The sequence below is a fragment of the Saccopteryx leptura genome, chromosome 1 (genome assembly GCF_036850995.1).
Source record: "Saccopteryx leptura isolate mSacLep1 chromosome 1, mSacLep1_pri_phased_curated, whole genome shotgun sequence".
In the NCBI taxonomy this organism is placed as follows: Eukaryota; Metazoa; Chordata; class Mammalia; order Chiroptera; family Emballonuridae; genus Saccopteryx; species Saccopteryx leptura.
The window spans coordinates 242,264,835-242,292,665 of NC_089503.1; the positions used below are offsets into that span (position 1 = coordinate 242,264,835).

A 27,831-nucleotide genomic window follows, 5' to 3' on the forward strand; every position below is an offset into this window, starting at 1 on the left:
TTCCAACAAGAAAATTTTTTTCATATGTTAGAATTTCATGTTTTTAAACATCTGAAGGAAATGATTCAATGACTGAATCAGGATGATAATAAATATATTTTTTCAATGCTTCCACAGATGGTCTTATTCAAACACATTTCGTGTGATGATAAATAAAGAAATTTACAGAGTTCCGTACTATGAGACTCTGGATTAGAGATGAGACTGAAACGCAAGTTCTCTGAGGAGCATTTTTTATTTGTCTTTGTCTTTTCCAGTCACATTATGACATCTTTATATTCTTAGAGGACTTCTGCTTCAGCGAGTCGTCAGGTAGTTCTCCATGATGGTTCTATAATTTAATTTGGATGTGGTCATGGGAAGTGGCAGGTGCAGCATTGACCTACTCCAGTATATTTATTTATTTATTTATTTATTTATTTATTTATTGATTTTTACAGAGACAGAGTCAGAGAGAGGGATAGACAGGGACAGATAGACAGGAATGGAGAGAGATGAGAAGAATCAATCATCAGTTTTTCGTTGCGACACCTTAGTTGTTCATTGATTGCTTTCTCATATGTACCTTGACCGGTGGGCCTTCAGCAGACCAAGTAACCCCTTACTTGAGCCAGCAACCTGGGTCCAAGCTGGTGAGCTTTGCTCAAACCAGATGAGCCTGTGCTCAAGCTGGCGACCTTGGAGTCTCAAACCTGTCCTTCGCATCCCAGTCCGGTGCTCTATCCACTGCGCCACCGCCTGGTCAGGCTACTCCAGGATATTGACCAGAAGCCCTGTCACTACTGTACTGAAGGAGCCCAGTTGATGGGAGTTTCTCAGGGGTCTCCCATGACATTTATGACCTCTTAGGTCATAAGATGTCCTTGCTTTTCTTTGAGTCCCTCAACACTACCTCAGCTCAACAATTAGAATGTCCCATCTCATTTAGCAGCCACACTTCAGAGGTGTGACATCTGCCCTCTTCCCCGTGGGATGGGTGTCAGTACCTCCTCCCCACTCCCTGAAGGATGCTCAGTCTAGAGGGTCCAGACCGGTCAGGTGGGGAGGATTTTTAATAAGAAGGGTCTGTGCTAAGCTGGCTTTGCAGTCTCTGGGCCAGCAGAGGGTTAGGCAGAGTTGGAGCAGAAGGTCCTGCTTCTCTGTTCCAGTTGGCCTCTTGCTCCTTCTTCAGTCCTTGGAATCTCGGGTGTTCTTAGTGTCTCCCGGCTAAGACCTAAAGTCCCTTTTGGACAAGCCCTAGACACACCATGCTGGCTTCCTCTCCTGAGTGGCTCACCTCCGGTCCCTGGAAATACTCAAGCACCTGTGTCCTGAAAAATCAGGGGAGTGCGTGTTCTTCCCTTGCTGCTGTCCTTACTCCTTTCCTCTCCCTGTTCCCGGAGGGCTATCAGAACCTTCCAGGTCTCCCTGGTGGGAGATACTGTGCCTGTGCGGAGGGAATGTAGCAAGCTCTCAGAAGGCCCTGCTGACGCCTCATTCAGATGAGGGCAGCCCTCCACATTCCCTCTTTGAAGAGAGGCGTGGGTCTTTCTTTAAAAAGCCTTTTCCAAAATCTCTTCATCTGCAGGTTGACATTTTCCACTTCTGAGCCAGAGCAGAGGTTTAAGATCAGCCTAAAGAGCTCCACCATCTGAGTTCTGGTCCCTCCCCTGGAGGTCTCTCTCCTCAGGCCTCTGCTGGAGCCTCTGTTTTACCCTTTACTAGATGGGCCAGCTGAGTGGGCAGTGTCAGAAAACTGTTTGTTTATTCTGTGGCCTGCACATGGTCCCATCAGTCCCCAGCTCCACTCCCCCCCAGCATCTCACGCAGACCCTGGTCTTCCGGTTTGGCGGTGAGAGCTGTCTTCTGTCCAGGTTGTGTCCGTCCGGGCCAGCCTAAGTCATCACTGCGATGTCACACCCAGTTCCAGAAGTGTCCCCTTCCCTAGCTATGAAGAAGGTACCTGGGGTGTCCTTACTCTTGCCCCATCACTCTCCCTCCTCATGCTGCAGGCTCCTCCAAGGTGTGTGGGGGTACAGGGGGCAAGGGGGAAAAGTACTGTGTGTAGGGGTGCTGCAGTGAGGACGCTTTAACTGCAGAGTGCACTTTCGGGTTCTGGAAAGACCCCTGCAAGGACCTCTGTACCAACTGCTTGTTGCTCTCTGGTGGGTGCTCTCCCTACCCTGACCCCCGCCCTCATCTGCATCTACAGTCTCCGTTACATTCTGAATGTTTGTGTCTCCCCAAAATTCATACAGTGAAATCCTATCCCCCAAGGCAGTGGTATTAGGAGCTGAGGACCTTTTGGAGGTGATTAGATCATGAGGCAAAGCCCTCATGAATAGGACCAGTGCCCTTATAAAGGAGACCCAGGGAGACCCCTCGACCCTCCTGCCATGTGAGGACATGACAAGAAGATGACCGTCTCTGGACCAGGAAGTGGCTCTCCCCAGACACTGAATCTGTCAGTGTCTTGATCTTGGACTTCCCATCTCCAACAGGGAGATATAAACGTCTGCAGTTTATAAGCCCCCCTGTATTAGTAACATGGACTGAGACAGCCTTGTTCTGTGGAGCCCCTCTATTGCTGCAGGCACACCTCTTGGGAGGAGTACCTTCAAGATGTCTCAAGCAGGCTATGTTACCTGGGTCCACCGGCTTCACGGGGCCGTGTCCACCATTGCCCTGGTGTCCACTGCTGTCTTCTCCCCTCTCCCTGCTGTTTTGGCTGCTTCGGCTGGCCTCCCACTGGAGAAGCCTCCGTAAGACCCAGATGCCAGGTTCCATGTTCACACCTATCTTGTGACTCAGTGTCTCCTGAAACACTCTTTCACCATGTTTGCCCTGGTGGTCCCAGGGAGATCAGCCCCTAAGTTTCAGCCACTGGAGGAGCCGTCTGCTCCCCTTTCCCAGGCAGGCACTCCCCTCCTTGCTTAGCGGTTCTCTGGGAGACCCCTCAGTTGTCTTGGTGGAATCTCCTCACTCCTTTCTCTCCTCCTGTGACTTTCCTTCAAAGAATTCTTCTTGCCCATTTCAGTCCTTTTCAGGCTGGAAGTGTCCAGCTAGATAGGTTCTTATTGGTTTTGCTATAGTTTATTAAACCCCTAGAGTCGGTTCAATTTCAGTTCTTTGTAGAAGTGACAGTCATTGTCACTACCATCCTCAGCTTGGGGACTTCAGCGTAAATTTTGAGACAACAGGCAGAGTATCATCACATCCTACTCAGCAGGCACTTACATCACTGTTTACTGTACTTTTGGTCCTTGTTGATCTTTTTCTTAAACCTACCTCACTCACTCACGTTGATTCCTTGGCCCCTGCAGGCATAATGAGGTAGTAACCTCTGTTCTATATTTTTAGTTTAAAAAAAATCATTTGATTTGACTCTGACAGAGACAAATTAATCTCTCATTGCTATTTTGTTTTGTCAATTTTGTTGGATATCTAGATTTTTTTTAATGTTTACAAAAAAAGTTATCTGGAACGTGGTAATGGGCAGAAGAGATTGCTGGGGGTTCTTTCGGTGTGACGCTGGGCTTTGTTTGCTCGTTATTGCACAAGGACATGGGGCAGAGGTTAAGTTGTAGATTGTTGTCAGGCAGAGATGGAAATCATTTCTGTCCGGAGGATACATAACTGCAAAAGGTACGGTTTATGGCCCTGTTGGACATTAACCAGTTTTGTATCTAACCCATAATCTGTTAACTATATGTACCTATCTAGCTTCTCAAATTGTCTTTGACCAGTTTTAACATCTTTCTGGTTCCCTCTTTGTTAAATAAAGTCTTTGCCAGGTTGGGATTTTTTTTTTATTTGCCTGAGAATCAGAAGTTTTACCTTTTTGAAAATTATAGTTGAACTATTTATAAATGTTGATACCTGGCACAGAATGATCAATGACAGTTATGACCTCACTGTAGTTCATCAGCTCTCTCCTAATAAAGGGTTTTTATGGGTCTAACATTTGTGAAATATTTTAAAATTATTCTTCAAAATATTAAAGCTTCAAATTCTGCTTTGTCTGATATTAACACAATAATCCAAGCTTTTGCTTTTAATATTTAATAAATTATGGGTTAGATACCTGTTAATTTCCATTTCACATTATCTTAAGTATCTCATATTCAACATATGATTGGATTTTTAAAATTGATTTTAGAGAGACAGAGAGAAAGAGGGGAGAAAGAGAGGGAGAGAAACATTTATTTGTTGTTTCATTTACTTGTGCATTCATTGATTGCTTACCGTATGTGCCCTGACCAGGGATTGAACCTGTAACCTTGACATTTTGGGATGACGCTCTAACCCACTTAGCTAACCGGCCAGGGTCTATAATTGGATTTTATAATTTGACCTAATGTGGGTGTTTGTTCCACTTACATTTGTTAAAATTATATGTTTAATCTTAGTGCTGTTATCTTTTTGTTTTGTTGTCTTTAATACTTCCTGGCAATTTTATTTCCCTTATTATGTTTTTTTTTAAAACAATTCTATTTTTCAAAGTAAAATAAAATAGTGCAGAAAAGTTTACATACTTTGAAAGTGTCTTGGTCTCATTCTTCATGCTCTGTGGTCTTTTCTGTACCCTCCTCCTTGCTGTTTGTCTTACAACCTGGAGGTTTCCAGACTGCCTCTAGTTCTTCTTTAATGATCAATTATACCTCTAATCTCTGTTTCTTGATTTAACAAGTTAAAAAATGAAATTGGACCTACTGAGTCTTGCTATGCACTATAAGGAAGTTAGTGCATTCCTGTTTATGTCTTTCTTCCTTGTGTTTTTCTATTTCCTAATCTTTATTTATAGTTGACTTTCTGTCCCAGTCCATTAATATTATATTTCTTATATTGTATCATTTTTGGCCCTTTAAGTAACAAAAACATGTTAGAAACTTTAGAGTATATAGAATATAAAGTATGAAGAGAAGTAAAATTAACTCCTGTTCTCTTCATGACCTTAGAAGCCCAGATGTACCTTCCTCATCACAGTTCCCTATCTCCCCATCTGTCTTTGTGTTAATCATCCCTTATGTCTGTCTGTCCTTCTGTATGTGTGTATTTTTATAGCTTTACCTAGCTGTGTATGGACAGGGCAACTTGTTACTATGAAAGGAAGGCTCCCAGCAGAAGATAAGCTGAACATAGACTGGCCACAGTTTAGCTTCCGCTACCCTGAGACTCTGCAAGTGGTCCTCTTGGAGAAGTCACTGGATGGGCTTATGAGCAACACTTTGGAAATATAGGCCTCCCATAGTCAGGTGTCGGGCGGGACTGCAGTCTGGGACAGGTACTGGATGTCTTGCAACAACATGGCCTGGGACAGGAGGCTGATTTGTGTTTTCTGCTTCTAATCTCATGATTGACCTCAGGATTTGAACAGCCGGGCAAGGACAAGCTCAGTACAGATGAGGACTTGGAACAGGCTCACATGGACATTCTGGCCTCAGGTTAAAAAGTGGGTACAACTGCAGTGGGGACTTGCGGGTGACATTCCTCAACAAGTCTGTGTCTTAAGTTGCCCTGCGTTAATCTGGGTTTGTTTCCCTTTGCACTGGGGACAACCATCACCTGGAGGATTCCATCTCCTCCAATGTCTGGTGGATCCTTTATCTTGTCTGTAGCGGCATCTTCTTTCAAGGGGCTTATTCCTTTGCTCTCGTAGACACATCCTCAGTAGCTCCTTCAGAAGGACATGGGAAGTCAATTTTTTGAGACCTTCAATACCTAAAAATGTCTTTATTCTATCCCTACACCTAATTGATAATTTGGCTGAGAACAGAATTTGGAAATTTTCCCTTTAGAATTTTGAAGGCATTGGTTCCTTTTATCCTTGGTGATGGTGTTGAGAAGTCCAAAAGCCTTTTGATTCCCAATCCTTTGTATATAAAACCTGTCCCATGGCCCCATCAAAACTTATGTATCTTCTTTTGCTCTCCAGGGTTCTGAAGTTTCACAGTTCTGTACTTTGTTGTGGGTCTGTTTCCAAATTGTCACACTTAAAGATCATGATTCCATTTTAAGCTGCAAATTCACGTCCTTCAGAACTGGGAAAACTATATGGAGTGATTTTGTTAAGAGTCTATTTGCTCTCTTTTTCTCTCTGTTCCATTATTCTGTAACTCCTAATATTCAGTTGTTGGACCTCATGGATTGGTCTTCCAATTTCCTGAGTTCTTCATTTTAGCTCCATGTTTTTATCCCTTTTTGTTTTTGTTTACCTTTGTGAGTAGTTCTATGTCCATGTTGATAAATGATGTTACTCAGGGACCTGCTATATAGAAATGCTACTGGTTTTTGTACTTTAATTTTATATCATTCAACTTGACTGAATTCATTGATTTTTATCTAAGTTTTTTGGCATCTTTAGGATTTTCTATATATACAATCATGTCATGTGCAAATAGAGATAGTTTTACATCTTCCTTTCCAATTCTGATGACTGATTCTCTCCTGATTGCTCTGGCTAGGACTTCCAGAATTCTGTGGAATGGGGAGTGCTGAGAGAGACACCTATCTTAGAGGAAAAACTTCGACTTTTCGCTATTGAATGTGACATTAGTTCTGGGCTGGTCATATATGGCCTTTATCAGGTTGAGGTATGTTACCTCTATACCTAATTGTTAAGTGTTTTTTTTTTTTTATCATGAACAAATGTTGAATTTTGTCAAATGCTTTTTCTGTATCTATGAAGATGATTACATTATTTTTTTTTCTTGCATTCTATTGTGATGTATCACACTGATTGATTTGCATATTTTGACTCATACTTGAATCCCAGGAACAATCTCACTTGATCATGGTGAATAACTCCTTCAATGTGCTGCTGATTCGGTATGCTAGTATTTTATTGAGAATTTTTGCATCTATATTCATCAGGGATATTAGCCTACAGTTTTCCGGTAGCGTCCTTCTCTGGATTTGGTATCAAGGTCATTCTGGCCTCATCGAATGCATTTGGGAATGTTCCCTCTCTTTGATATTTTTGAAAAGTTTGAGAAGGATTGGTATTAATTCTTCTTTAAACGTTTGGTAAAATATACCAATAAAGCCATTTGGTCCTGAGCATTTCTTTGTTGGGAGATTTTAAGTTACTGATTCAGTCTCCTTACTAGTAATTGGTCTGTTCAGATTTTTTATTTCTTCCCGATTCAATCTTGCTAGGTTTTATGTTTCTAAGGACTTTTCCCAGCCTGACTGTGGTGGCACAGTAGATAAAGCGTAGACCTGGAACACTGAGGTCGCCAGTTCGAAACCATGCACTTGTCTGGTCAAGGCACATACAGGAGTTGATGCTTCCTGCTCCTCCCCCCTTTCTCTCTCTCTCTCTCTTTCTCTCTCTCTCTCTCCTCTCTAAAATGAATAAAAAAGAAAAAAAGAACTTTTCCCATTTCTTCTAGGTTGTCAGTTTTTTGGCATATAGTTGTTCATGGTAGCCTCTTATGATCCCTTGCATTTCTGTGGTATCTATAAATTGTAATGTCTCCATTTTTATTTATAATTTTGTTGCTTTGAGTCCTCTTCTTTTTCCTTGGTCTAGCTAAAGGTTGTCAATTTTGTTAATCTTTTCAAAGAACTTACTTTTAGTTTTGTTGATCTTTTGTATTGCTTTATGTTCTCTATTTCATTTATTTCTGCTCTAATATTTATTAAAAATATTTCCTTTTTTTGCTATATTTTTCTTGTTCCTTGAAGTATAGAGTTAGATTATTTAAAATCTTTCCTGTTTCTAAATGTAGGCATTTAAGATTTTATCTATTCATTTTAGAGAGGAGAGAGAGAAGGGGGTGAGGAGTAGGAAGCATCAACTCCCATATTTGACTTGACCAGGCAAGCCCAGGGTTTCAAACTGGCAACCTCAGCATTCCAGGTCGATGCTTATCCAGGTCCATTGCTCCACCACAAGTCATGCTAAATGTAGGCACTTATTGCTCTAAACTTCCCTCTTAAAATTGCTTTTGCTGCATCCCATAAGTTTTGTTGTGTTTCTATTTGTTTATATGAAGATACTCGTTTTCCCTTCTAATTTCTTTGATCCATTGGTTGTTGAGAGTATTGTTCAATTTCCATGTATTCATGTATTTCCTGGTTTTCCTCCTGTTAGTGTTTCTACTTTTATACCACTGTGGTCAGAGAAGTCTTCTTGAATTCTCTAAGACTTGTTTTGTGGTCTAATTTATATGGTCTAGCCTAGGAAACGTTCCATGTACACTTGAGAAGAATGTGTATTTTTCTGTTGTCAGATAGAATGTCATGTATAAGTCTGTTAAATCCATTTGGTGGAGAGTGTTGTTTAAATCTGTTTCCTTACTGTTACTTGGTCTGGGTGAGCTATTTTATTGAGGGTGGGGTATTCAAGCCTCCAACTATTATATTGCTGTTTATTTCTCCTTTTAGCTTTGTTAGTTTTTGCTTTATGTATTTAGTTGCTTTGATATTGGGTACATAAATATTTATAATTGTTATATCTTCTTGATGACTTGACCCCTTAATCAGTATATAATCTTGTCTCTTTTTTACCATTTTAGTCTAAACTCATAATTTAGCTAATGTAAGTATAGCTTTTTTATTACTGCTATTTGCTTGAATATATTTTTTCATCCCTTCACTTGCAGATATCATTGCCTCTTGTTTTTCTAATCCATTCAGCCATTTTATGTCTTCTGATTGGAGAATTTAATCCATTAATGTTTAAAGTAATTATTGAAAGGTAAGGACTTATTACCATCATTTTGTTCATGGTTGGCTGCTTGGTAGATCCATTGCCCTTTGTTTCTTTCTTATCTTGCTATCTTTCTTTGTGTATTAATGTCTTTTGGTTTCAGTTTTGGGGTTTAATCTACTCGAGGTCCTTTGGGCCTCATGGGCCTGTGTATGTTCATTTTTCATTCCAGGTTTGGGAAGTTTTAAGCCATTATGCTTTACATATACTTTCTGTCCCCTTTCCCCTTATCCTTCCCAGTCTTCCCATAATGCAGATGTTCTTCTTCTGTTTGTGTCCTGTAAGTCCCGTGGGTTTCCTTCACTCTTTCTCATTCAGTGTTTTTGTTGTCCCTCTAATGGGATCATTTCAAACATCCTGTCACCTAGGTCACTGATTCTTTTTTCTCTATGGTTATGTTTTTGAAGCTAACTATTGCATTCTTCAGCTGTATTTTTCAGCTCTTGTATTTCAGGGTTGTTTTATTTCTAAGGTTTATTTCTTTGTTGAATGTCTCCTTTGTACATTCCTAATTTTGCTTAGTTGCTTTTGTGTGCTTATAGTTCATTAAACTTCCTGAAGAGGATTATTCTGAGTTCTTTGACGGTTCATAGATTTTCATTTCTTTAGGGTTAGTTAATGGAGCTTTACTGGTTTCCTTTGTTGGTGACATGCTTACCTGATGTTTTTTAGTCCTTGATTCCTTACATTGGTATCCGAGCATTTGAATAAATAGTCTCCTCTTCCAGAATTTATAGGTTCCCTTTGGCAGAGACAGTTTATCACCAGTCAGTTCAGACTGGCTTTTAGATATGTCTGCTGGTAATGTCCTTGGGCAGGTGCCACTTGCTAAAAAAAGATCTGTTTTTGGGTGAGTCCACTACCTGAACTCTGATGTTGGGATGGAGGGTTTCTACTCACTGGCTGAGAACCATTAAATAGGACTGCTGGCTTAGTTTCCTGCCCAAGCAAGGCTGTAGGATGAGCTCTACAGTTTCCTGGATTCTCTGGTCAGACTTATTAGACAGTCAGAACTGGGTCCTCTACTCAACAATGTGTGTATGTATGGGGGCGTGAATAGCTTCCTTGCCTTCACAGGGCAGGAGGGCACACAGCTTGCACAGCTCATTGTTTGGGGACTTGAAGCAGGCAAGAATGCATTTTGTGTTCCCCGGCCAGTTGGAGCCACTAGGTTTGCTCTGCCGATGGGAAAAGGTATGGGCTTTGCTGAGTGCCACTGCAAGCAGAGCAGTTAGATGGGCTATGCAGCTTCCCATGTGTTCTGGTTAGGTTCCCTGGTAGGGCAGCTGAAGGTTGTACTCAGCAATGAGCAGGGCTACAAACTAGTTTCCCTGCCAGAGAGGTGTGTGTGAACCAGCTCCAAGGGCGAAAGGCTGTTTAGGTCTTGACTCAAGCTGACCCATTCCCCAAGCTCCCTGGCCGAATGGTGCCACTGGCTTTGTTCTGTGGATGACTGGCTCTGCCTGCTGGGCTGTGCATCCTCCAGCTGTTCCCAATTAGGCCTTCTGGTTGAGGGGCTAGGAGCTACATTCAGCAGTGAACAAGGCTATGACTCAGCTTTTCTGCTTGGGTTGGGGCAGACCAGGCTCTAAAGCTGGCAAAGTCCTTTGTTTGAAGACCTGAATCAGGTAGACCTGCATCCCACTGAGTTCCCTGGTCAGACTAATAACTGCCCTGGCTGGGTGTTGCAAGCCCCTCCCCCCTTTTCCATCACAATCAGATTCCCAGTGCTCAAGTCTCACAGGTTCCTCAGCAATCCCCATGGGGTGAGACCAGCGTGGGGGATCCCACGAAGTGACCCACAATGCTGGGGGCGCGAGATGTTTGCCCTCTCTTCCCACCGGAAGAACCGGAGGCTCGGGAACCCTCGTGGTGTGGTGCAGCACTGGCCTGGGGGAGGGGCAGTGTAGTCCACGTGAAGCCGCTCCTCTTATCCAGCAAGTGTGACCCTGGTTTGGTGTCTGTGGTGCAGGGGATGCTTTAGCTTCACCTCTGTTTAGGATTCTCTCAGTGGTGTCTTGTCCATGTTTGACAAGAAGAGTTGTTTGTTCTGGGGCGGGGGAGCAAAGTCAGGAGGGACTTATGTCACCATCTTGGTGATGTGATGCCACTCTCCTGTTGTCTCTTCTTAAGACACTAATATTTATATTATTGGATCAAGGCTCCACCCTTATGACTTCTCTTGACCTCCAAGAAGGCCCTATCTCCAGATACAGCCACATTAGGGAGAGGGCTTTAATATAAGGTGAGGTGACACGAACATTCAGTCCCTAACAAGGGAGCTTACTGATTTTGCTGTGTAGTGGCCCTTGAGATTGTTTCTTGAGAAACGTATATATGACAATATTTTGGGGTCTTTTCTCTAATGCTGGTTAGATTCTCTGTAACAGCCTTTCAATTTCTGGCCTGGAAAAGGTTGAGCTGCCAGCACTCTGACAATGGATTTGGGGAAGACGACCTGTGTCAGCACTCAGTACTTGATATGCACGGGCTCCTTTAGTCACTGCATTCTCAGTTCTATTACCGTAACCTTCAACTTAGTCTAGAGTTCTCGCATCCAAAGGTCCTGTGTGACCCTCTTTAGAGAATAAACCTCTAGGCTACTGCTGGAGTGGGGAGAGGGCATCTGCTTCAGGGAGGACATGCATAAGGGGACCTAACTGCTGCCAACTCCCATCAGTTTTCCTTGCTGGAACCTCTTCCCTTGCTCCCCACCTACGACGGTGTCAGTTCCTGTGGCTTTTGAAGTTCCTATGGTATAAAATATTAGCTGTGACTTTCTCTACTGCCCAGTTTACTTCTGTCCTTCTGATGTATAGATTTCAAAATCTTATCGCTTTGGTCATTTCTGTCTTTCGTTATTCATGCCCTTGTGGCTTTATGTGGTTCTTTTTAATCCCCTTTAGTCTTGTGTGAGCTTTGGGTAGGAGCAAAACTGAAGGGGTCCTCAGTCCCCATACAGGAACCCAGCTTCCATTCCTCTCCCAGTAACTCAGGCCTCTATTTAAGCAGGTTACTTACTGCTGGTTCATTCCTTCCATATTGTCCCTATTCTCAAGTTCTTTATCTGGATGTAGCTCTTGATTGTATATTTTCATCAAGTAATTTTTCTTTCTTTTTTTTTTTATCAAGTAATTTTTCAAGGAGGAGCTCATTGGCATTTGTGCCAAGAAGTGGCTTAAGGAAGGTGGGGTGGAGGGAAACAGTAACCTACCTTTGTCCAATCCAACTGCTAGCCCAAAACCCTTTGTTTTAGATATTCTAGAGCCACCATTGCCCACAAGTATGAATATCCTTGATGCTCTGCGAGCTTGCGAATGCCCATGTGTCGCCTTCATGCTGAGCTCTTCACTCACTACCTGTAGACTTAATTCACTTACCTGTTTTGAACCCTGGTTTCTCATTTGTAAAGTAGAGACTGAATTCCTACCCCCGAGGACTGCAGGGGGAAATACTGGGCCTATCTGCTCCACAGATGTTATTTCCCTTTCTTCTTCTTCCCGTTTCCTTTCCTCTTCTTCAGGTAGATGTAAATGATCCTTCACCTGCTGCCTCAACATCCCAAACATGTGGGGACCTAAGACCCTAGTTCTTACAAAGCCAGACAGAGGCAGAAGCCAGCCTGAAGCGCAGGCAGCTGACCACCAGGCCTGCTCGTCCTTGAGGGGTCCAAGTGCCGGGCCCTTGCCCATGTGCCCTGGTTGGGACAGCAGCTACCGTCACCTTCCAGACGAGATCAGCCCTGTGGCAGGGACAGCATTCTCTGCAGGCTTTAGCTGGCCAGGGAACCTGTTCTGAAACAGTAACTTCTATTAGGGGAGAAAGTGTAAGGTACAGTCAGTCACCCCTAACCTCAATAAAAGCATGTTCACGCTCCGGTACCTCAGTGAACCAGCAGCTTGACATTTTGTTTGATGGGACTTGTTCGCGATCAAATGTGCTGGCACCTTCTTAATGAAAAAGGCCAAGTTGCCAGACAGGTTTGCTCCTGGAAAGTGAGTTATGAAGGAAGGACCGAAAGACCTGGGGGCAGAACTATAGGGACGGACACGGAGGAAGGCTGCTGTGGACGGTCAGACACCTACGTAGACAAACATTTGGAGCAAATCTTAGTATTGAGTCAATAATGTGTATAGCCCTCTGCTAAATACATGATTCTAGCTATTGTGACAATAAGACTAGAAAAGAATATATGAAAGAGCTGCTTAAATTAATCGTGGTGTCTGCCAACAATGGAATATTAGGTAGCCACTTAAAAGGATGAGTAGAGTCATGTGCACTGACATGAGATGTGCCCATTACATTTTTCAAGTAAAGGTTATAAAGCAACATGCAAAGTGTCACCGCTTCACATAAAATTGCGTGTTTGGGGAGAGACGAATGGAAGGACCGGTCATCGCAGCACTTAGCACAGTTGTTCTCATGGTGGGATTTTAGGTTATCTTGGGCTTTTCTGTTTTATCTCAATACTGAGCATATGTAATTTTTAGAAAAGCTATTTTTATTTAAATTAAAAAAAAAAAAAGCAGACTGCTTTGCATTCTCTTGATGAAACCATGTCTACTAGCTGCAGCTGCAGAAACTGACAGGCCTTTCCCCACAGGTTGTTGGTGAGCGGATGAGCTCATACGCAAGCACCCACGCACTGCTCACAGCTGCTGGGGTCCTCTGACAGCTCAGCTGACAAACCTTTCTTCTAAGAGTTAATGCGAGATAGATGGAGTGAGCGAGTCTGTGTCACTGGCTCAGGTCTGACGCCTAAACTCCACGTGGTGGGCGAGATCAGGGCTGCGGGACCGGCCGCGCAGGGGCACTTCCCATGTGACTGCGCGCGTGCGGGTACTAACGGGAACTGCGCCACCTGGTGGCCCCGCCTGACTTGAGGCCTGTGCCCTCATTTGTTCATTGTGGGGGGTTAGTGTTCACCTTCAGGGCTGCCGCGAGGATGACCTGGAATGGGAAGGGTTCTGATGAGAATAGCACACAGCGGGGCCTAGTGGACAGTTTCCTCCCCGGAGGAGGAGTTTCCCCCCCGGAGGAGTTTCCCAGGTGAACGAGAAGGTTATTCAAGGCACGTGAAGAGAGAGAGGTAGGCGAGGAATGATAGGGGCACATTTGGATGCAAAAACATGGCCAGCTTGCTCTTTTTTTACAGGCATATTTTGTCTGTTAACAGTTTCTTTAAAATGCCTATCAACTTAAGTTTTTGGGACATCCTTCACAGAATGAAACACAGACGTGTTGCTGGCAGACACAATGACATATAAAAACGGGGCCCCACTCCCTCAGGACTCCCTAAGCAGCCAGTGCCAGCACACACAGGGCAGTCCACATTGACCCCAGAATGAGAGGGCCATTTAAAAATGCCTTGTGATGCTGCAGAGTCTCAGCTAGTCTCTTGTCCTTCAAAGCATGGATTTGGTATCTTGCAACCCTGGACTTAGGTATGTGAATGAAATAGATGGACCAACTAGAGGATAGAAGAAAAGTTCTCAGAGCACTAAGATACTATTCTTCTGACACTGGCTTCTAGCAGAATTTAGATTCCAGAAAAAGAACAGGTTCTAATGCCAATAAACTTCTTTAAAATGGACCAAATACTGCACTTGTTAGACATGAGTAACAGCTAGTGCTCCTGGTGTTTTAGGTTCCTACATGCACGAGTTTATTCTGTCCCCACCACTGCAGGAGGGAGGTCCTCTTGCTGTTTCCATTTTATAAACTGGAAACTTGCCAAGGCAGGAGGCAGGGCGTTTGCTGGCCCCCTGCATACATCTGTCAGAAGCTACCTCATCGGAGTAACAGCCGTTTATATAGAAAATGTCATGGTTTGTGCACTCAGATGACTGCATCTGATCCTCACACATACAGATGGGTTTGTACCTCACGTGATAAATAAAAAGCTGTCGCTCAAGGTGAGAGGACTTGGTGGACAAAACATGAATTAAGGGGCCCAGGTTTGCAGAACCTAGATCATGCAGTCTTTCATCAACTTGGGTCTGTGTTCTTTAGGAACAAATGTTTTTGATTAAATGATAATCTTAACAAAAACAACTTTGGTGATGAAGACTTACAATTTGAAAGAGGTTTTCAGAGAACAGATTTTGGTTTTTAAGTTGTGCATGTTAGTATTCTTTTGGGCCAGTGGAACTTCTTGCCTTTAAAAGGGGTTTGTTCATTCCCACTGTTGGGAAACCAAGCTTGAACAGGCCCTCTCTCCCTGTGTGATGTTATTTTAGATCTCATTTTCTATTCAAATAGGTTTTAGTCTGTTTTTTATATACCCTGATTTATTTATTTTTAACTCTCCAGGTACTGTCACAAGAAGAACTAAGCAGTGTTGTTTGGATTTGAGGTGGTTGCTGAGAAGTCGTTCACTATAGACCGGAATGAACCACACCTCTGAAGGTGTCACAGAGGCCGCAGGACCAAGCCTAGCTGATCTTTCCATGAGGCAGCCCGCTGTCTGAGGGGCACAAGTCTCTGGGAGGGCCTGGCCAGCTGCACCACGGCAGTGCCAAGCGGCACAAATGCCAGAGGAAGTCCTTGGCAGCCAGCAGAGGAGCCCTGTCCCGGGAGGCTCTGAATGTTCGGAATCTTTGCGCAAGGCTAGGAGTTCACTCCAAGGAAGGGTGAGGATGAGCTGCAAGAGGTAGGTACCCTCCTGAGCCCCTAGGTGAAAATCCAGATGAAACAATGACTGTTTCCATGTACCTTAGGCATTCTGATACATTTAGGTAAACAGGACAGATGAGAAATCCGAGGCCCAGACTCCTGTGTGTGAAGTCAAGGTCACACTGCAGGCAGAGGCCAGCCGCGCAGCACCTCTCCACTCCGGCTCCAATGACGTGCGCTAACAGCCATTATGGTGCCTGCTTTATTAGTTTAATAGTTTTATTTTTAAAGGGAAAAAGGCATAATTGAGAAGTAGCTAAATTCCCTCAACTACACTCACGGAAAGCCTTTGTAGCTCCACAGAGAGCCCACGAGAAAGGCAATGCCGTTTGCCTTGTGGCAGTTTGGTGAAATGGCAGCCAGCACCCAGGAGAGAGCGAACAGTGTCACAGACTGGAAACAAACCTATGAAGTCATAGCAAGTGTCACTGCACTTACCGAGAGAAAAACCCTTACATGATTCTTCGTAGGCTGAAGATTTTTTTTTTTATCTGTTAGAAGAATCCATTCCATTTAATAAACCTTTGTAAAATGCCACAGAAGCTGAGGGGCACAAGGTTAAGCCATGCTCTTAAGAACTGACCCTCTCCAGGGTAAGTCTCTAGTGGATTACTCGGAACTTACACAGAGACAGTTCTATAAAATGAACCTCTGAAAAGTCCATCTTTTCCCTATTTTTAGATCTGCACCTGTTTCTTTTTTGGGGGGCTTTCATATAAATTTGTAACAACCCAAAATTCATCTTTAAAGAATGCAGGGACAGCTTCTGTGGGAGGAAATCTTGACTGAGGGCCACACCACCTAAGACACAAGCATGTCACACACTGCCTGCTCAGGACAGGCAAAAGGGGAAGCTGAACATTCTCTGGGCACACATGCTGCCCACAGTTTTGCAGTTGTCGAGTTATAGGAAGAACAAAGTATGTGAAAACAAGGATGTCCGTCATGGCCCACCGTAGATGGCGGACTCACAAATGGAAACAGCCAGTTCCAAGCTTGAAACACAAACACGCCTCCACTCCTCTCTCCCGCCGTGCCGCCACTGCAAACAGCACAGAAACCAGGATAACCTGCATCGAAACAAAAGCTCACTTTCTTGCGCTGGAATGCTTATGTAGTTCAAGTCCAGAGTTCAAAATCTGTCAGTTTTCATGTGGTGAACCTGACTTTTTGTCCCTATACCATATAAATAACTTCTCAAATGACAACACCTCATTGTAGTTCATTAATTTGCTTTTGGCAGTTGATCTTAAAGTCACTTGCTGGCCTCATGCAGAACTTAGAAACTGGACACAACTTAAACCTTGAAAACGGAAGTGACTTCTTGAGAACACGCAGGAGCGCCAGAGGCTCCGTGTCCGGTCACCAGACGGCCAGTCCTGCCCCAAGAGTGTTTCCAAGTCTCCGCAGCTGCAGGATGGGGGGTGAAGCTTTGCCAAGGGAACAGGGTAGGTCCGTTTGCTTTGCTCAGCCTCTCTGTTGAGTATTCAAGACACCTGGCATCTCCATTTCCTGCCAGATACACGGCACAGCGCAGACTGGTTGGGCTAGAATTTTAGCGTCTTTACCATGTACGGGCCTTGTAACCTGTAGCCAAGCTTTCTGTAGTAATTCCTGGTGCCAACCCCTGTAAGGAAGCAAAATGCAAAAGAAAAAAATCTCTAGTAAGCATAACTATAGCAACCCTCAGAAGCCAGCAAACGCCCCCTCAGAGCCACACTCCTTCCTTCTCCTTCTCATTCACAGACCAAACTACCTTCCAGATCGAATCTCACTGTAGGAAGTTTGGACCATTTCTATTTTGAATTCAAGATGCATTAAAATATAGAAACCGTTTCAGAGCCCATGTACATACAATCCTATTGGCAACACTACTTCAGCGGGACTGCATGTGTGAGACGCCTTCCCTCAAGTGAGGCCCGACAGCGCTGCGCTGCGGGGAGCGGGTCCAAGCTGCCGGCGCCCGCGGCTCTGCCAACTCCAGCAAAATATCACATTAAAGTAATGCTACTTAGCTTTATAGTTTTGTTTGTAGTAATTGGTAGATTTATTGTGATACATGATCAGTACAAGCACGCAGCGTTTATACCAGTTTTATGTTTGCATACTCTTAAGGAACATTAGCTGATTTAAGTCAATCCAAAATACAACACAACCACACATAAGCTGAGCTCACAGGAAGATCAAGCAGGGCTTATACAGTAGTATCTATAGAAGCGGTGATGAGAATGGGCTTTTGATCAGTTAGGTAAGGCCTGGCCCTGTCAATTCATAGGTCTATTTAATTTCCCTGAAATGTTTTATCATCTGCAATAAGGTAGTTATGTTTTAAGGATGCTGAGTATTAAACAAGGTAGTCCATGAAATGGGATTAGGCCAGAGTCGGGAAAAGGCTAACTCCTCCAAAAATGTGGCAGCTGCTGTTATTTTAAAGCTTGACACAACCTGGTATGCGAGTCCATTTCCAGCTGCATCTTCTGCTGCTCGTCTCCCTTTGAACACTGTGCTCTAAGCCTTAAGAATGAATTTTTCTAAGTGTCTGTGTGTGTCTGGCTCTTTCCCTAGCTTCCAGGTCTTTGCTCAGGCTGTTACTTCTAGCAAATTAACAGAACCGGAAGAGGTTCACTGGGCTGTGGGAACCCACTGCTCAGATGCACAGGTAACAACCTGGACTTGCCTGGGAGCCAAGCAATCCAGGGAGACAGTGTTGGCACGGGGTTAAACTGTAGGACACCCAGCCGGTGTTGCAGGATTGTAGGATGTGTGGAGAGCCCACACAGCTTGCGTCAGTAGTTCTGTAGTTTCAGAGAGTACTTTTTGTAAATGAAAACCACAGTGTTTTTTACATGCTCTGCCCATCCCCATTCTCTCCACAGCGGGCTGCGGTCGCTGGTCGCTGGCCTGCCTCTGTACACAGGATAAGCTCTACTGATCTTGTTCATCACTTTGGATTGCCAGTGATAAGTATTGTGTATGCTTAATTCTTTAACCTAAACATTTGCTATTTAGGAATAGGGTTTCCCATCATGTTTTGTTTCCTACCCCCTTCAAAAATTTTCACGTACTAAACGGAACTGAAACTGAGGAACTGGAGGTGAGCAGAACCATATCCTGTGAGAACAGATCACTGACACATCTTGCATGTATCACCTTGTCTTTGCATTCCAGTCATTACTTCTGTTCAACATTATGGCTTTTGGTAGAGCAATGGGAAGACAAAATGTAAAGAATGACAGGTCAGAAAGCAGTTCAAACCCACTGAAAACAAGAAGACATCTCAAACCCCTCAGAGGGGTACAAACACTTTATTGCTTGGACTATCTTTTAAAGTTCTATATCTACCTGCATCATAGCCTGTGACCCAGCAGTTATACTCCCAAGTGAAAAGGGGAATGAATTATTACATCCAACAAACAATGTCATCCATAATATCCAGAACAGGAAATAACCAAATATCTATCAATGGAATAGATCAATTGTGTTCTTTTCATAGAACGGACTACTATGCAGTAATGCAAGAACTACAGCCACCTACGACAACATGGGTGAAGCTCACACCTCATTTTGCATGGAAGAAACCAGATACAAAATATTTCATCAACACAAAGTTCAGACATAGGCAAACTAATTTTATGGTGATAGAAGTTAGAAAACTGGTTACCTTTGGAAGATGCTATGGACAGAGAGGGAACAAGAGTCCTCTGGAATGCTTAAAATGTCATATCTTGATCTGAATTAGCAGTTACATGGGAACACACACATGCAAAAATTAATCAAGTGCTACACTTAAAATATACTTTATTGTGTGTATATCTCAATTAAAAAATATCAATTTAATAGATGTTTTGAGAGGTCAATATGCCCAAAGAATTCAGCAAAATAAGGTAGGAGGAGCAGAAGGTTAAGAAACCATTATCAGAATGATCACTATCTCATACACCCGTCTCTGAAGTCATTCAATGCAGTGCTTTCCGTTTCCAGAATCCTACTTTCTAGGAACTATTCCTCTACCTCCCATTCTCCCACTTCAAAATCAACTATGCTCTGTGGCATGACAGCTTCTAGTAGAGACAAAGGCACTTCAAAATTAAAACCTGATTTCTCCTCATCAGTCACACACAGACTATTAGCATGCACAGGTGAATAAGGATTAAGATCAAAGAAGAGACATGATTAACTTATATTGGCAAGAGCTCGGATGTCTGACGGTTGTTTTGAGAGGAGAATGAAGCTCGAGGAGCCGGGTTTTTTAAATCTGTTTAGTCACTGAAGAATCACTAGTACCCAGAGCAATGCCCGGCACATATTTAAGAACTCAAAAAGTCTGGAAAGATTTATAAGGCAGAGTCAGGAAAATGTGTTACTTACTGTACCTATGGTGTGATGTGAAGAGAGGGGTCCAAGATGACTCTAAGATTTTGGGCCTGAGTCAAGGAAGGCTTTGGAGAAAAAGGACTTGCCATTGACAGACTAGAGAGACAGTGAGAGAGGTGTCGGGGCACCAGGGGCTTGCTCTGGCCACGCTACTGGTGGAATGCTTCGAGATTCAAATGGAGGTGCTGAGGAACACGTAATTTTGGAAGCCTTTTTTGATCTTAAAAAGAGACATGAGGAGCCCTGGCTGGTTGGCTCAGCGGTAGAGCGTCGGCCTGGCATGCGGGGGACTCGGGTTTGATTCCCGGCCAGGGCACATAGGAGAAGCGCCCATTTGCTTCTCCACCCCTCCTCTCCGTCTCTCTCTTCCCCTCCCGCAGCCGAGGCTCCATTGGAGCAAAGATGGCCCGGGCGCTGGGGATGGCTCCTTGGCCTCTGCCCCAGGCGCTAGAGTGGCTCTGGTCGTGGCAGAGCGACGCCCCGGAGGGGCAGAGCGTTGCCCCTGGTGGGCGTGCCGGGTGGATCCCAGTCGGGCACATGTGGGAGTCTGTCTGACTGTCTCCCCCCGTTTCCAGCTTCAGAGAGAAAAAAAAAAAAAAAAAGAGAGACATGAGGAAAGATGGTCTCTTTTTGTGGACGTTGTCTTGGAAAGTAATGTCTGCTCAGGGCAGATGTCTTGCAAGGGAGTTGGCTGGGGAAACAGCAGAGGGGAGGGGACAGAAGGGGGAGACCGCCCAGGTCCCTTTCTCACACTGCCGATGCCGAAACCGTGATTTTACCTAACCCTGAGCTAGTCTGCCTTTGACGTTATGAAATAATATGTTTTCCACTTGGTTTGAGCCATTTGGTTTTTGTGCTGTGGTAAAACATAAAATTGACCATTTTAAGCATTTCAAGTGTACAGTTTAAGCAGTAGTAATAAGTGCATTCACACTGTTGTGCAACCCTCACACCATCCATCTCCAGAACTCTTCAGCCTGGATAACTAGAACCCCACACCCCAATCCTTCCTCCCTGTCCCTGGCAACCACCACTCTACTCTGTCCTGTGAACCTAGTTACTCTAGGAACCTCTTGTAAGTGGAATTCTACAGTATTTGTTCTTTTGTTGACTGGATTATTTCACCTGGCATATCTTCAAGGTTCCTCCATGTTAAGTTTAAAGCCATTTTGAGTTGTATTTTCTGTTACTTGCAATATTGTAACTGACATGTAAGCTTGAAGACAGCCAGTGATAACAACATGAGGTCAAGCCACCATTTAAAATGAGAATGGTAATTCTGACTACTCTCCTACTTAGAACTGCTAAGGGTGTGTCCCAAGATAAAGCTCAAATTCCTTGGCCTGATATACATCTTTCATGCCCAGTCTGGTTTACTCCTCCAGTTTTAGTTCCTGCCACAAGTGACCTTACTACTTACATTCCAGGACTAATCAAACCAGGCCTAATTAGTTTCCCTAGTCCAACACTCTGGCTTGGCTGCTGCCCCTCAGCAGCATCCTCCACAGGGCACTCCCCTCATCAACCAGGACACCACTCCCACCAGGGACCTCTACACAGACTTCCCCATCCACAGGGGAGTGGGAATTCATAACTCTGCCTCCAATCTATTGTTCTGGTACTCTCACTGTGCTTTATTATACTTGTGTCTACTTCCCCTCCGAGAATGTAAGTTCTTGAAGTCAATGACACCTACCACTGTCTGGCATATAACCACCAGGCAATAAATGCTTGCAGATTTACTTACAGGCACACCACGCTTTGTTGTGCTTTACTTTACTAGGCTTCACTTGATTGCACTTCACAAAAAGATTATGACTTGTGGAAGGCTCAGACAAATTAACACCATTAAAATGTCCATGATATCCAGAGCAATCTACAGATTCAATGCAATCCCTATGAAAAGACTAATAAACCTTTTCACAAAACTAGAAAAATAATTCTAAAGTTTATATGGAACCACAAAAGACCCTGAATTAGTCAAAGCAATACTGAAAAAGAATAAAGTTTGTAGGTATCAGCAACTTGCTATACTACAGGCTACAGTAAACAAAACAACATGGCACTGGCATAAAAACAGACACACGGATCAATGGAACCTGACAGAGAGCCCAGAAGTAAACCCACACCTATATGGTCACTTAAACGATGACAAAAGAGGTAAAAATCTACAATGGGGTAAAAACAGTTTCTTCAATAAATGGTGATAGAAAAGACATGCAAAAGAATGAAAATGGACTATTTTCTTATGCCATATATAAGAATAAACTCAAAATGGATTAAAGACTTAAATCTAAGACCTGAGGTCATAAAAGTCCTAGAAGAAAACAGGCAGTAAACTTTAACACTGCTCTTAGTAATATGCTTTTTTGGATATGTCTCCTTGTGCAAGGGAAACAAAAGAAAAAAACAAATGGGACTACATTAAAGAGCTTTTGCACAGCAAAAGAAACCAACAAAATGAAAGACAACCTACTGAATGGGAGAAGATATTTGCCAATGATACATCTGATAAGGGGTTAACATCCAAAATATATAAGGAATTCATACAACACACCAAACAAAAACTCAATGAAAAATAAGCAGAGAACCTCAACAGACATTTCTCCAAAGAGGACAATACAGATGGCCAACAGACATGCTCAAAGTCACTAATCATCAAGGAAATTCAAACTGAACCATAATGAGATATTATCTGACACCTGTCAGATTGGCTGTTATCAATAAATCAATAAACAAGTGTTGGAGAGGATGTGGAGAAAAGGGTACCCTGGTGCACTGTTGGTGGAACTGTAAAATGGTGCAGCCACGCAGCCACACTGTATGGTGTGCCCCCCAAAATTAAGAAAAGAACTATATATGACCCACCAATACTACTTCTGGATATTTATCTGAAGAAATCCAAAACACCAATTCGAAGAGATATGCAGCCCTATGTTCACTGCAACATTATTTACAATAGCCAAGAAATGGAAGCAACCTAAGTGCCCATCGACAGAATGGATAAAGACGATGTGGTACATATATACAACGCACTATTAGCTATAAAAAAGAATGAAATCTTGCCATTTGTGACAACATGAATGGACCTATATGGTATTATGCTAAGTGCATAAGTGACACAGAAAAAAATACCATATGATTTCACTTTCATGTGAAATCTAAACAACAAAAGTGGACAAACAAAACAGAAACAAGCTCATAGATACAGACAACAAATTTATGGTTGCCAAATGGGATGAAGGGATTAAAAAGTATAAATTGCCAGTTATAAAGATGGTCATGGGATGTAAAGCACAGCAGAGGGGATAGTCCATAATACTGTGATAACTATGTATGGTGTCAGATGGGTACTAGATTTATTGGGGTGATTGCTTTGTAAGTTATATAAATGTCTAATTACTGTTGTACACCTAAAACTAATATAATACTGTTTTTAGCTAATTTTAATTTTTTTTTTTTTTAAATACAGTTTTATCTTTGAACAATTAGGTTTTCAGTTGTATAAGTAGACATGCACAGTTCAAACCTGAGTTGTTCAAGGGTCAACTGTAGTTTGGATCTGTAGTTGGGAACTGCAAATGTGGAGGGCTGACTTGGTTACACAGACTTTTGACTGTGCAGGTGGTCAGTGCCCCTAATTACTAGTGTTGTTCAAGGGTCAACAGTACTTTCCAAAACACGCCACAACCTACATCCTCTACCACAAGTAGCAGCAACTCCTCACATCTAATACAGGGTTAGACAACCGTCAGGTAACCACAGAGTTCAGTGATTGAGGGTGGCCTGATTTCCTAGGCTTGCTGGTAAAGAGAACATCCTTATTGAGGTACAGCTAAGCATTCCTCAGTAATGATCCCTACCGAGCACCAAGGCGCCCTGGGCTCTGCTTCTGCCTTAACACAGGGGGTGGGCCCAGAAACTCCTACCAACTTGAGGACAGAAAGGCAATCAGGTTTTTCTGAAAGAAAGGCCTCTTTTGACCCCTTCTCCTTGTTCTCAGCTTTTCAATAACATGCCGTCACACTGTGATGAAAGTCTACCTCTGGGAAGCTCTAGGTATTTTTGGAAAAGAAGTTTGACCTCTAGGCCAGTCTGGACTCCAACCTCTTCTTTACTTAAAAATTCCTCCTTTGTATTCCTTTGTGCTTCGTGAAAAAAGATATCCCCCATTTCTACAATATGCAGAACAGGCTGGCAAAAGTATCAGAATTGTTGGCCAGCTTAGAAGGGAACACGCCATCACCTGGGCTGGATGAAGACAACACTCTGTCTCCCTCCATGCCTCACAGGGCTCCTAGACAGCCCTGTCACAGTAACTTTCCCTTTGTTAGCCAGCCAAGAAAAAGCAATTACATCTCCCAGCTGACGTCAGCCAACCTCCTGGACTGATGTGGGCAGGCTGTCTCACAAGCTGCGGCATAACGCTGCTCTTGCCCTTGGAGAGACACGGTGGGCTGCACAAGCAGCTAAGTTCTCCACCTGACGTCCTGCGTGTGGTTCTGCCAATCCCCGGCGGGGGCTGAGCAGGAGTTACGCCTACGTGCAACAGCCCTCAGGGTGCCCTACTGGCCGAGTCAGCAGTTGCCAGGGCACTGGGGAGGGAGGATTGCAGTGGTCCACAGGCCTGCTTTGCTGTATCCTCCAATTACCTAACCCACAGCCAGCATTTACCTGATCACGGGGGCATTTTTATTCTCAGAGACAGGGTAAATATTTTTACCTTCACCACTTCACCAGCTGTGATGATGATAAAATGAGCTAAGGTGAAAAAGAATACCCTGAAATGTGCTTTGAGTGATGTTCTGAGATTTGGCTTCAGTGACCAGCCTGTATTTAACTTCCTGGCCTCCACCTCTATCCCAGGACAGCCTCTTTTTGGGAGATGAAAATGAACATTCTGTGTATCAACTTAAGATATTAAAAACTAAATGTAAAAAGATGTTAAAAACTAAATGTAAAAAGTGGTACTTCCATGGCAGGTACCTCAGAATGCAGCCCCTGTGCAGAGTGGTCAAGGACACTCTTCACTCCGGGCGGGACGAGGGGGGCAGAGCTGGGCAGAGCTGGCCAGCGCTCGTGGGAAAGCCTCCTTTCCATTTCCCAAGGCCACTGCCAAGGGCTGCCGGCCTCCCGGTGACCCTGAGCATTTCTCTGTATTAAACGCTTTCAAGCCTCAAGCCCCAGCTGTGGAAAAAAATGCCTCTGCTTTCTGACCCCACACCCTCTCTTTGAAAGATGCATACTGTTAGCTTAAGACTGTTTGTTTACCCTAAATATTGAGGAAGAAAGTCAAGCACATCAAATGCACATGCCAACTGCCCTTAAGATTAATCAAAGATGAAAACAGAACAAACCTAGCTGTTTGCTTAAATTCCACTCTGATTACTGGAGGAAAAAGGGTGTGGGGGAGGTAGAAGAGAGTAAAGGGGAGGTAAATGGTGATGGAAGGAGACTTCACTTGAGGTGGTGAACACACAGTATAACCTGCAGAAGATGTAATCTAGAATTGTATACCTGAAACCTATGGAATTATATTAATCAATGTCATCTCAATAAATTCAATTTAAAAAATTTCAAAGCATACAGACAACAGGAAAATAAAACCCATTCACAGGCCTGACTGGGCGGTGGCGCAGTGGATAGTGTCGGACTGGGATGCGGAAGACCCAGGTTCGAGACCCTGAGGTCGCCAGCTTGAGCGCGGGCTCATCTGGTTTGAGCAAGGCTCACCAGCTTGGACCCAAGGTCGCTGGCTCGAGCAAGGGGTTACTTGGTTTGCTGATGGCCCACAGTCAAGGCACATATGAGAAAGCAATCAATGAACAATTAAAGGGTTGCAACGCACAATGAAAAACTAATGATTGATGCTTCTCATCTCTCCGTTCCTGTCTGTCTATCCCTCTCTCTGACTCTGTTAAAAAAAAAACAAAACAAAAAACCCATTCACAGGAAAAAAAGAATTTGGGAGAAACTATGCCTGAGGAGCCTAGATACCGGTATTACCAGTCAAAGTCAACTAATAAATATGCTAAAGGAAACCATGGACGAGGAACCAAAGAAGCACAAACGACAGGATGCTTAAAGGCAACTGACAAGACGGGGGAAATATTTGTAAACCATGTATTGGCTAAGGGGTTAATATCTAAAATATGCAATATACAGATCATGTATCATAGTTTGTGGTACATCTATACAATGGAATATTACTCAGCCATGAGAAAGAAGAAAATCCTGCCATTTGCAACAACATGGATGGACCTTAAAGACATGATGCTAAATGATATAAGTCAGAGAAAGACAAATAGTGTATGATCTCACTTATATGTGGAATCTAAAAAAGCTGAACTTGTAAAAACAGAAGAATCGTGGTTACCAGGGGCTGGGGCTGGGGGTGGGGTGGGAATAGGAGAGATGTTAAGAGTAGAAATGTGCAATTTACATGAAAGTAACAGCCACTGCAGGAAACATTTTGGTGATTCCATAAGAGATGAAACAGAACTACCACTTGATTCAGCAACTCCATTTCTGAGTATACACACAAAGAAATTGAAAGCAGGAACTTGTAGAGATATTTGTACATAGCAATGTTATTCACATAGCCAAAGATGAAAATAACCTAAATACAGTGTATGTGTGTAAAATGACTATTACCCATCTTTAAAAGGAGCAAAATCTGCCCTGGCCAGTTGGCTCAGCGGTAGAGCGTCGGCCTGGCGTGTGGGGGACCCGGGTTCGATTCCTGGCCAGGGCACATAGGAGAAGTGCCCATTTGCTTCTCCACCCCCCCCTTCCTCTCTGACTCTCTCTTCCCCTCCCGCAGCCAAGGCTCCATTGGAGCAAAGATGGCCCGGGCGCTGGGGATGGCTCCTTGGCCTCTGCCCCAGGCGCTAGAGTAGCTCTGGTCGCGGCAGAGCAACGCCCCGGAGGGGCAGAGCATTGCCCCCTGGTGGGCAGAGCGTGGCCCCTGGTGGGCGTGCCGGGTGGATCCCGGTCGGGCGCATGTGGGAGTCTGTCTGACTGTATGGGAAAGGCTGTAGATTCAGAGTAGGAACCTCCAGAGGAAAATCAGGTACCTTCAGTCCAAAGATGGTTTTCCAGATTCCATAACTTAGAAGACAGAGGTGGCCAATTATCACAGACCTAAAGCGCCCGCCATTTAGATAGGCTCGTAAGAAGAAACAGAGAAATGTCCCCATGGAAGAAAGATGGCAGACAGAGTGTCAGATGCAGGTGCTACTTGTGGGGCCTGTCGAACTCTGCTTAGGAACAGTGTTAGGTATAACTGCACTGCCACAATTGGCATATGAAAATCTGATATTGGCATTGGGACAAGAACCCTTAAAGGTATGTCCAAAGACAGTCCACCCTGAAAGAAGGCTAAATGAAATTTCCTATAGAAAGAGATAGATGCCTATTAATTGCAAGTTAATGAAAATGTAGTTTGTTACTTAAGTATTCAAAGATGACAACCAGATCCACTCTCTTTGAGAAGTGGAATTTACTTCCTTTCCCTTTAAATCTGGGCTGGCCCAATGACTTATTTAACCAACAGAATGGGGCAGAAGTCACATTGTAGTAGGCAGGCATGAAGATGCCCGAGGTTCACTGTTGACTGGTATTAGCAGTCTGTGTAACCCCTTCCCTTTGAGGGTGGGCTGGGCTCCCTGACTTCCTTCCAGACGAGGTTACGAGGACCATGGCTTCCATCTCAAGGCTCTGTCTCTAGATCACTCTGCTGGGGGAAGTGCACTGCCGGGTGCGGAGGCAGGCATCCCCAAACTACGGCCGGGCCGCATGTAGCCCCCTGAGGCCATTTATCCGGCCCCCTGCAGCACTTCCGGAAGGAGCACCTCTTTCATTGGTGGTCAGTGAGAGGAGCACTGTATGTGGCGGCCCTCCAACGGTCTGAGGGACAGTGAACTGGACCCCTGTGTAAAAAGTTTGGGGATCCCTGCAGGGCATGGTGAGGAACTGAGGCCCTAAGACCAATGACATGTGAGGAATGAAAGCCTGCCAAAAACCACACACTGAACTTGGAAGAGGATTCTTCAACCCCAACTGAATCTTGAAATGATTACACCCTG

The 27,831-nt window shown here is 43.9% G+C and overlaps 1 protein-coding gene and 1 long non-coding RNA gene across 2 annotated transcripts in view; one reads left to right on the forward strand and one right to left on the reverse strand.

Moving 5' to 3' along the window:
* Positions 1-3,424: 3,424 nt before the first annotated feature.
* LOC136407905 (uncharacterized) lies at positions 3,425-15,411 on the forward strand. The gene is made up of 3 exons (XR_010752026.1): positions 3,425-3,624; positions 6,444-6,572; positions 15,008-15,411. It is a non-coding gene; the product is annotated as an uncharacterized lncRNA (long non-coding RNA).
* A 665-nt stretch (positions 15,412-16,076) lies between these two features.
* The window catches only part of ELP3 (elongator acetyltransferase complex subunit 3), a 98,270-nt gene continuing 86,515 nt past the window's right edge, over positions 16,077-27,831 (reverse strand). Inside the window, exon 15 of the mRNA XM_066388501.1 lies at positions 16,077-16,997. Coding sequence (XP_066244598.1) covers positions 16,918-16,997 — 80 coding nt within the window. The 3' untranslated portion in view covers positions 16,077-16,917. The remainder of the gene's footprint in view (positions 16,998-27,831) is intronic.